The 10277-nt window shown below is 52.8% G+C and overlaps 1 protein-coding gene across 5 annotated transcripts; it reads right to left on the bottom strand.

The window, feature by feature from the left end:
* Positions 1-4662: 4662 nt before the first annotated feature.
* On the bottom strand, positions 4663-8923 carry LOC112807524 (pulmonary surfactant-associated protein A-like). Of its 5 annotated transcripts, none has more exons than XM_025850375.2 (6): positions 8826-8912; positions 8442-8569; positions 8077-8271; positions 7675-7794; positions 6624-6701; positions 4663-6156 (listed from the first exon to the last, which is right to left on the bottom strand). In XM_025850375.2, the coding sequence occupies exons 3-6, from the start codon at positions 8246-8248 to the stop codon at positions 5780-5782; spliced, it is 747 nt and encodes a 248-aa protein (XP_025706160.1). In that variant the 5' UTR covers positions 8249-8271; positions 8442-8569; positions 8826-8912; the 3' UTR covers positions 4663-5779. The 5 variants fall into 5 exon arrangements, with proteins under 5 accessions (XP_025706160.1, XP_073734841.1, XP_025706159.1 ...); XM_073878740.1 differs by lacking the exon at positions 8826-8912 and adding an exon at positions 8668-8819; XM_025850374.2 differs by lacking the exon at positions 8442-8569 and having other exon boundaries at positions 8826-8923.
* Positions 8924-10277: the final 1354 nt, after the last annotated feature.

Raw genomic sequence — 10277 nt, 5'->3', positions numbered from 1 at the left:
TTCTTTCTTTCTTTCTTTCTTTCTTTCTTTCTTTCTTTCTTTCTTTCTTTCAACTTCCCCTGATCGTCCTGGAGGCCAAGGTCAGGGCTTAAACATGTTGGCAGACACAGCCCACTTCCATTTTTCCCTTTGGCTGAGAAGACCACCCTTTCATTTGCAGAAAGGTCAAGTGGACCCTGCAAGGATACAAATGCCCCAGGTCAGAGGGAGACAGAGGCCCTGAGTGGGCCTGACCACCCCACCCAAGCCCCTGCCGGACCCCTGGCCCAGGCCTTTCCCTCTGTCCTCCAGAAATGACTTACCAGGGCCTCCTCAAAGCACGGAGGCTATGGCCAGGAAGCCGGTCCTCTAGCCCAGGGACATCAGGTCCAATTAACCTGGTGACCAGGGACAGTGCTAGACTGGCCTCAACCCCAGATTAATAAACAACTGTCCTTAGAACCGCTGTCTACTGCGGTAGCTCCCTAGCGCCACTGCTGGGGTCCGTGGCCCAGCACTGGGCAGCTCACTCCTTGAAGAGCCTGCAGTCCTCCCTCTGCTGCTCCCTCCCATGCATCCCTGCAGCTCCATCCCTCTGACTCTCCAGAGTCTTAGTCTAGACAATACTTTCCTCCACATATTTATTTCTAGAAGAGACATGATTAGAAATTCCACCGAACACACACTCATGTTTGAGCATGCGCATGTCCACGGTCCGCCTACACGTACCGGCTCACACTTCTGTGTCAGTTCCCCCGCTCCCACTTGTGTCTGGTTCAGGGTGGGGTGGGGGGTTGGGAGGGATTAAACACTGAGTCGCCTCATTCCTCCCTGCTCATTCACAACATTTATCAAAGGTCTTCTTTGGATGAGGCGCAGATGTCCCAGGGCGAGGCAGAGGGGGGGAGTATTTGTAGTAATTCAAGTTCAAGGCTGGATGTGGGTACTTGCACTATAGCTGTTCCACCCTAGGATGCTTGCCTCTATCTTTGCATGATTATTGTCATTCACATTGCAGTTTAAATATTCTGTCTGGAGAAAGGGCTTTCCACTACCATTTAATTTTTTTTTTTTTAAGATTTTTACTTATTTATTTGACAGAGAGAAGAGACAGCGAGAGAGGGAACACAAGCAGAGGGAGCAGAAGAGGGAGAAGCAGGCTTCCCGCCGAGCAGGGAGCCCGACGTGGGGCTCGATCCCAGGACCCTGGGATCATGACCTGAGCCGAAGGCAGACGCTTTACAACTGACTGAGCTACCCAAGAGCCCCTCTATCATTTATTTTTAAGTAGCCACTCCATCCTGTCTTTCTGTTTTAATTCTCTGCCTATAATAGCTATCCCTGTAAAACTGTCTTGTTTATTTAGTTGCACATTCATTGACCGTTGCCCTCCTTTAGAACAAGAACTCCTTCAGAACAGGGATCTTGTCCTCAACTGTTGCTGCCCCACTCAGAAGGGTGCCTGGAAGCAGTCACCACCACTGGGAAGGGTGCCTGGAAACAGACACCGCCGCTGGGAAGGGTGCCTGGAAACAGACACCGCCGCTGGGAAGGGTGCCTGGAAACAGACACCGCCGCTGGGAAGGGTGCCTGGAAACAGTCACTGAGTGAATGGGTCCTTCCGCATGGCCTCCTCAGAGCAGCTCCCTGACTGCTCTCCCCCAAGAGCTAATATCGGTGCCCACGCTCCCAGCTACTTCTCTAGGACAGGAGCTGTGTTTGCCTCACTGGCTTGTCCCCACGGTGCACCCCAGGGCTGGGCACAGAGGAAGGGTCGCCTGAGAGAGCGGGCGTGGGGGAGGAGCGGAGACCATGAGCAGGAGCAGGTGGTTGGCCAGTCCTCGGTGCCTCCGCGCCTGGTTTCCAGCAGCGTCTGCTTCTTATCTCCAGCACCTCATCAAGTGGCCTTTTTCATGTGCCTGACCTGACCTTTGATTCCTGCCCTCCCCCAATTTACACTCACTCTCTGAAACACTTAGTCTTACCAAATAGCTCGAGAGGTTTGTTCTTTCCCTGGTGGGGAGTCGGGGTGGGGCCACTTCCCTTTGACTCTGCCTTGTGATTGGTGTTCTGGCTTCTTGAGGGTCATCCGCTCTGTATACTCGAAGTCACTAAGCCCTGTTCGGCAGCCCTCCCAGATTCCTGGGGCCCCCTGTACAGAAGACCCCTCTCAGGGCTGTGTTTCCTGATGCCATTGACATAACTGTGAAGGGCCCCAGGCCCAGAGGACAAAGAACATCCGACTCATGCAACAAATGAGCGGACTTCCCAGAAGGGTGGGAGTTTGAAACAGAGAATTACATAAACCAGGACCCTCTATGCTACAGACTAGAGGAAAAGTGGCTTGGGGAAGCAGGGGAGACAATATGGCCGGAGGAGGGAGGAATGAGCAAAGAAAGGGACAATAAGAAAGCCTTGACTTTGCTGGGGAAAAGATCCACCTCTCAGGATGTGTACTTTTAGTCTGTCCTCGCCGAAGGCCTGGGTTTTTTGTTTTTTGTTTTTTTTAAAGATTTTATTTATTTATTTGAGAGAGAGAGCACGAGAAGGAAGAGGGGCAGAGGGAGAAGCAGACTCCCCGCGGAGCAGGGAGCCCGATGCAAGACTCGATCCCAGGACCCTGGATCATGACCTGAGCCGAAGGCAGGCGCTTATCCAACTGAGCCACCCGGGCGCCCTAGGCCTGGGTTTTAAAGAACGCTACACACTATTATTATTCTGCCAAGATGATGATTATCGAATTTTGCTATTTATGGCAAGATGACAAAGAGTTTTTCAAGCGTCTCAGCTCGTCACACCCTAGTGCACCATAGGGACATGCATGCTAGGTGCCTCAGGATTTTCTCAGGTGGCCATCGGCTAAGTTTGAGATCCCCTTGTAAAAATTACCAAACACAGTAGGAAATAAGCAGAAGGAAAGCTGACTGATACTACAAGCCTCAGAAGGAGTCCTCCCAGGACAGCTGTCTCTATAAACAGATACATTGGTATTTTTATTTTTATTTATTTTTAAAGATTTTACTTATTTTTGTCAGAGAGAGCAAGAGTGAGAGAGAGAGAGCACAAGCAGGGGGAGCGGCAGGCAGAGCAGGCAGAGAGAGAAGTGGGCTCTGACACGGGACTCGAACCCGGGACCCTAAGATCATGACCTGAGCCGACCGAGCCACCCAGATGTCCCAAATTGATATTTTTTAAAAGACAATATAAGAAAGAAAGAAGCAAAGAAAGAATAAAAGTTTAAACAAATTAATGAATTAGAATAAGGAAATAACTATAAAGCTAATAATACAATTTAAAAAAAACTGGTTCTTTGCAAAAATAAAATAAATAAACTTGGCAAATTTGACCAGAGAAGTTTGGACTATTTTTCCTGATATTTTATTTCTCCGTATCATAGAATTATACATCTGTGACCTTGGCCATGGGACTTTGTGGAGCCTGCCTTAGAGCATGCGGCGTCCTCTACATCCTGCCCCCTGGGACATTCGGCTTGGCCGTGTGACCGTGAGACCTTTTGTGTCTACAAAAGGAATAGCAGCTTTACATGTGCTTGTGTGTTTAACCTGGCCTCTTCTGGTTTTTCCAATCATGGGAAGAATATGACCCCACTACCACTAATATCAGATTAATTAAACAATGTGGAGCAGACACAAATGCGCCAGAAGTCAAAAGCAGCAGTTGAAGTCTAGGCATGCATCCGTGGTCAATAGCACAGTCTCTGGAATCTGACTTTGTGTATTCATAGCCCAGACGGCACTTGAACTGGCTGCATGGCCTTTGGCAAATCGCTTTAACCTCTATGTGCCTCAGTATTCTTATTTGTAAACTGGGGACAGTAATGACATCTACATAATAGGGTTAATGTGGATCACATGAGTTAGTATGAGTGTAGTTCCTGGCACAGAGTAAATGTGATGAGAGTATCAGCCCCTAGACCGAGGGGGGTATATCCCAGCAATGAAAGGATGGTTCAATATCAAAAAATAAATCCATGTAACTCACTAATATAATATATAACAAGTTTGATGAAGAGTCTTAAAGCAGGTATGTACAATCTGGAAACCTGAAGCTCACCCTGTTCTCAAAATGAATATATGGTCTCACAATTTTTCATACATTCTTTTTTTTAATTTTTTAAAATTTTTTTAAAATTTTTTATTGTTCTTCATACATTCTTTTCCCTAGACCCCTGCATTGCAAACTATCTAGGACTGATTTATTTATTTATTTATTAAAAGATTTTTATTTATTTATTTATTTATTTGACAGAGAGAGATAGCGAGAGAGGGAACACAGCATAGGGGAGCTGGAGAGGGAGAAGCAAGCTCCCTGAACACCACCACCTTAGGGCCATGGAAAACATTCAGGCGGCTAAGGGGAAAATGGAAGGCATGATATTATCACCCACAAAGGAAGCATGTGGAGTTAGCTTAGGAGTTACCCTAATGCCGGCCATCAACATGAATGCCCATATGTTCTTCCAGATATTTTCTGTAGCTTGCCATACGTTTGTACAACTTAAGGGTGGAAAGCAGGTTGCCCCTCCCACCCAACAAAGAAGGTACTACCCGAGATTGAATTTTCCATTTTTGAGGTAAGTGGGGGCTCAGAGCCAGAGTTAATTTGATTTCTAGAGATACAGAAACGTGTTATTTCTTGAAACCAAAGCAATGAAAACTCATGTTAACGCAGTCATGATTTATTACACTTCAGTCACCTCTGTCCAGTAAGAGGCAAGGTCGTTATGAGCATGAGCTTCAGGTCCAGGTAGATAGGTTTGAATAAGCCTCTTCCACTTTTGCTCCAAGTAATACAATTCAAAACATTTAACTTCTCTAAGTTTGTGTCCTCATATGAAAATGGGGGAAAATCAGGCTGGGCCCATGGCATTGTGTAAAGATTAAATCATATTCCATAAGATGTTTTAGAAGTGCTTGGCAAGGTTCTGCGTACATAGACTTGGCACATATGCTATTTATGTGATCGATCAACTGCCAATGGTGTGGTGAGGGGTGTGAACACCTCACTGAGATCCAAAAAGAGGTGCAGACACGTCCATCAGCCGGAGTTACTTGGATTATGTCTGGGTCGGGGGTGAGATCTTCCCTAGGGGTGTAGAGACTGGCTGCTTTTTGGTCAGGAAGTTGAGAGGCAACCCAAGACTCAAGGCAACTATTAGGGTTAGGTTGGCCTCCACAATATGCTGAGGCACCACCCGGCCCTCTGACCTCACGGAGACACCGACCAGATGTGCCCTCAGAGGCTCCGGGCTGCCAGATAACCCCAAATGGGTCCTTAGCTCCACACATGTGGAATTCCCCAGAGGTCCCCCTCTTCTATCATTGTGCTTGACCAGAACCGCCAAATCTTGCTGAGGCTGGGCAGCAGGTGGTCTGCAGAGTGAGGGGGGAGGGGGGCCGGGAAGCCGGCACCTGCTGTGTGATTTTGGAGGGAACTTCCAACCCAGGACCTCACTGCTGCCATCTAGCAACGAAGGAACCAGACAAGAGGAGGAAGAAAGAAGTCTCCGACTCTTGCCCAAAGGCAAAGTTAGGAGTGGCGCCTGGAGTGCGGGGCTGAGAAGGGGCTGGGGGTGGTGGGGCGTGTCAGACTGATTCCTGATTCCTGATGCGGGTGAGGATTTGGAGCCTGTCCAGGGAGCGGAGGGGCTAAGAATGCTCTAAGGGCCACAAATACATTTTGTCGGGAAGGAGCTGAAGCGTGTCAGAGCTCAGGCACATCCTCCTGCGGGAGGCTGGCCAAGGCAGGGCCCTATCTATCGGGCGGCCCAGGGGCCTGCTCAGAACTCACAGATGGCCAGCCGGTACTGCAAGCAATTTTTGTCATTCCACTGCCCATCTGTGTACATCTCCACACACTTGTCCTTGCCCCACCCCCTGGGCTCCCCAGGGTACCAGTTGGTGTAGTTCACAGGGGACCCATCCATGTAGAGGAGGCCCGCCGAGTCGGGGCTCTCCATCAGGCCCAGGTAGGCGTAAGTGTTGTACTTCTTCACGATGCTTGCAATGGCTTCATTCTCTTCCGGGCTCGTCGGGGCAGCAATGCGGCCACCTGCTCTGGCACATAACTCTTGAATGTCCTCAAACTTAACTGACCGCCCGTTGCTGGAGAAGACCTTCTCTCCCACGACCAGCATGGACTCCCGTAAGCTGAGGACTGAGGCAGAGAAACCGAGTCAGGCCGCCGGCTGCTCTGGCTGGAAGTCCCTGTCCCTCGCCCGGGCTCCCTGTCCTCGTGCCTTCTCTGCCTCTCCTCCCCTGCCAACCCGAGTCTTCCTCAGTCCCCCTCCCTGCTCTCCTCATTCTATTCATTCGTTCACCCATTGCACAGTTACTGATGGACCATCTGTTATGTGCCAGAAACTGCAATTTCCTGAGACTCAATAGAAGGCAAGTTAGGCAGAGAACTTACGCTCCCCTGACATAGGGAGCTGATCTGTGTCTACCTCTGTCTCCTCGGGGCCATTCGAAGACATCAGGAAAGGGAAGTATTGTTTTTTCCCCCCAAAACCTGCCCATCCACACCTGCTTGTCAAGTCTCGAGGTTCTGGAGCCCGGCGCTGGGAACGAGGGAACTTAAGGGAGACCCTCCATGCTATAAGGCCCTGGGGAGCCCCCCCTTACCTCCCATGGCCTGCAGGACTTGACGTCTGAACTTGTAGAGTGTGGTTTGGAGCTCCTCATCTAAAGAAGCTGGAAGCCCTGTCAAGAGATTCCCACCCAAGATCAGGGGCAAGCCAACCAAGATCCTGACTTGCGGCCAGGCAGGCACAACGCCAGCTGCAGGCCTGGCATTCGGCCCTTTACTTGTCCACACCCACTGCTCAGGCCCTGGAGTGTGTCTCCACACTGCCTACGCCCTTGTGCTTTGATGCAGCCCTGCACCTGCTGAGCCCCTGCCTGCCCTTCTTTCCTGCCCTGTCCTTTAACGGCTCTGTCAGAAAAACCCACAGGATTTTTCTGGTTTGGGGGCAGGGTCCTCTCCCTCCGCCTCCACCAAAGGCAAACAAACTATACCTCTCCTTCTCTCTCTGGCCTGGCTGAGACATGGAGTGGTCTACCTGCCTGGCAAAACAGGCTTTCACCGTGGTCTCTACCCCTGATCTTGAACCATTGTCCTCCCTCAACCTCACGCCACCCCCGCCTGCCACCCAGCAGCTCAGTTAATAGTGGGCACTCGTCCAGGAAGCAGGATTTCAAACACTGAAGTAAGAAGCTGCTCTGAAGGAGAGGGACAGCACGTGGTTCTCTCGGCACTCTCCTGATGGACCTTGGTCACCACTCCGAGCTCTGGAGTTCCCCTTTGTATGTAGGGGCTCCCATTCCCATCATCTACTGAGAGCCCAGATAACCCTGTACACCCTTCGGAATGCCCCCTGGGCCCCAGCCCCAGGAAATGCCTTCCCTGCCTCCCAGCGCTTGTCCTCGCCCCACACCTGATGCTCATCAGCGTCGTGACGTGTGGAGCCCTTCCAACACCCACCAGTCCTCGCCATGGCCTACTACCCGGGCATGTCGGACTCCTCTCCTCGGCCTCGTCTTCTCTCACTTAGGTTGAGTAGGATGCCCTTTGGGGACCTCCACGGTTCTGTCTGACCCCCGCTATCCCTCACGTAACTGGTCACATGGGCGCAGTGCCCGTGTTGCTGTGGCCGGCTTGCCCAGCCCTGCTTACCTGGAGGGCCCCTCTCACCAGGCTCCCCCTTTTCTCCACGCTCTCCAGCAACACCCAGGGATCCAATCACCCCCTCAGGCCCGGAGTAGCCTGGCATTCCTCCAGGGGGTCCCCTGGGGCCTGCAGAGAGAAGGGGACATGGATGTGTGGTATTTATCACCCACAGCAGGGCTGAGGCTGATGTGAAGGGACGTCTCTTAGCAGCTGAGCTGACTCACCTGTCACCCCATGGGCACTTTGAGGGCAACCTCTCCAGGGCTGCTCCAGTCTAAGGCCCCCAGGCAACTCCCACCATGCCCCGCCATCCCGCTGACCTTGGGACCCGGCCCAGAGCCCGGGACAGGTGGGCCTCCTGGAAACAGGTCACGGTCCCTCAGCTGAGGGTAGGGTCTCACCCAGTACCTGGAGGCCCGGGGTCTCCTTTGACGCCGTCTCTCCCATCTCTGCCTGGCAAGCCATGGGATCCAGGAGTGCCAGGGATGCCGGGGCTGCCAATACAGACATCCTTCACATTGTACTCCATGCCAGAAACCATCAGCAAGGTGAAGGTGAGGGCCAAAGAGCACAGCAACATGGCTTCTGTTCCAGAGACTCCTCCTGCAGAGAGAAAGCACCATTGGCTCATTGAGGCATCTGCGAAGGTTTGTCAAGATTCAGGCACACGGCCGAGGCTGAGGCACTTTGGGAAAAACCCAGCTTGTCCTCGGAAGCTCCTAGCATCATCTGCGGTTTCACACCACACCTCTGGGGCTGGAGGGGTGTGGTACCTGGGCTGGTGAGGAGGACCTGGACAGTCAGAGGGTCTGGCTTCTAATGCAGTCTTGTGATGTGACCATGGGAAACTCGCATCACCTTCTTCTGTGCCCTGGAGACAATCCTGACCTGTCCCTCCAGGCTGTTGGGAGGAGGGATGGCGTCACTCCCTCCCTCTGTTCTTATACTCTCAGCTACACTCCTTGCAGGGTCAGAGTATGAGGATATTTGCAAGCCCACCTTTCTGCATCCACCGTTAATGATTCTGGGCACGACTCTCCGTGGTACACGAGGAGGCCCCCTCCTTCCCAGTCTGGCGCTTAGTTATGCCTGTGACCACTGGGCTCATTGCCTGCCCCGTGCCCTGGGTAAGACCACAGGGATGGGGCTACACTCACCCATAGAAACAGAGCCCCTGTGGATCTCTGCCGTCAGGTCTGAGTGGGGAGTCAGGCAGCACCATTTATATGCATGCAGGCTACCAGGCTTACCTCTCCACCCCAGAGAGGGTCCTGTCACAAGGGCCTCTTTTTGGGGAAGGGCCGGTCAGGAAGCAACCATCTTGTTTACACAGCAACATTCCTTCACAGAGCACTTAGGCTGGAGGGCCACTTAGGACCTGCTAACATCTCAGGGGGTGGACCCCCTCTCCCCGTGCCAGCTTCTCCAGCGGTGAAGGACGAGAGCCCTTACCCAGGCACCAGTGAGGGCATGCAGCGAAGGGAGGCTTCGTCCTGCTGGGCCTCGGCCCAGTCCTGTCTGGTGACACATTCGTAGTACCACCATCACATCCTCCAGATGCCCACCAGCACGAGAGAACATAGCAGGCTGCCCTCCTTCCCCAGGGGAGCAAAGAGGCCAATCAGCCACGGACAGGATGTCTCCATGTGACCCCCTCCGGGGGCCATTCCAGCTCCAGAGCCTCTTCGTCCTTGGGAGGGGGGCCATTTGGTTCCAGGCAGTACAGAGGCCATGGCTCAGGAGGAGGGTGGTCAGGTGGAGCTGGGACGAACTGTGTGTCCTGGGACATGTCTCACCACTGAGCGGCCCAGCACCGTCCCCACGCTGGTCTCCCAGCCCCTGCTTCTGGAGCCCCTGGTGACGTCGGTGGGCACATGGCTCAGAGTCACAGGCAAACCCTTTGCATGTTCCCCGTTCCCCTGCTCGGGCCGGCTCAGCAGCGGGGAGGCAGGGCCATGCCTGGAAGGTCACAGGAGAGCAGCGCCTTCTGGTTTGGGCTATGGGTGATGTCTGTAACCTGCAGTGGTGATTGCTTTTTTAAGTGATGGGATAGCACACAAAGCCCTGACTGGTGAGATCCCCTATTGAGGCCACCAGATGCAGGGGGGAATCTCTCTCTGGAGGGGGTGCTAAGAATGGGGAGCTAAGGCCAGAAAAAATCACTATGTTTGGTTGTAAGTGGTTTAAAAATCTCGAGATCCTCAGGAAAAGTGAGAGAACTTTGGGAGAGTGGGGGCTCAGCTAAAAGAACCCCACTCCTAAGAGCAGAGAGCCAGCCCGAACCCTGCTGCTGCCTGCCACCGCCTCGGTGTGGGTGCCAGCCAAGTAGGATGGGGGGGCCGGGGCCAGCACAGGGCTGGGGTGGGTGGGGGAGCAGTTCCATCAAAGGAAACTCAACATGGTTTGGGTGAAGGAGGACTGTTCTGCAGGTGAAGGAATAGGAACAGGGGTCTCCTTGGGTGGATTTTGAAGGGCCTCAGCGGAAACAGCAGGGACATCTAGGGCCGTGTGGGTGAGGATGGGGACTTGGGACTCAGACACACCGGAGTTGCAACTGGGAGCGGCCACCTGTTATCCCTGTGGCCTTGGTCGGGTTATATAACTCTGAG

The sequence above is a fragment of the Callorhinus ursinus genome, unplaced genomic scaffold (genome assembly GCF_003265705.2).
Source record: "Callorhinus ursinus isolate GAN/ISIS: 27379988/994484 unplaced genomic scaffold, GSC_fseal_2.0 scaffold31, whole genome shotgun sequence".
Lineage (NCBI taxonomy): Eukaryota > Metazoa > Chordata > Mammalia > Carnivora > Otariidae > Callorhinus > Callorhinus ursinus.
Note: the sequence above shows the minus strand (reverse complement) of the source record. Positions and strands in the feature narration are given on the sequence as shown.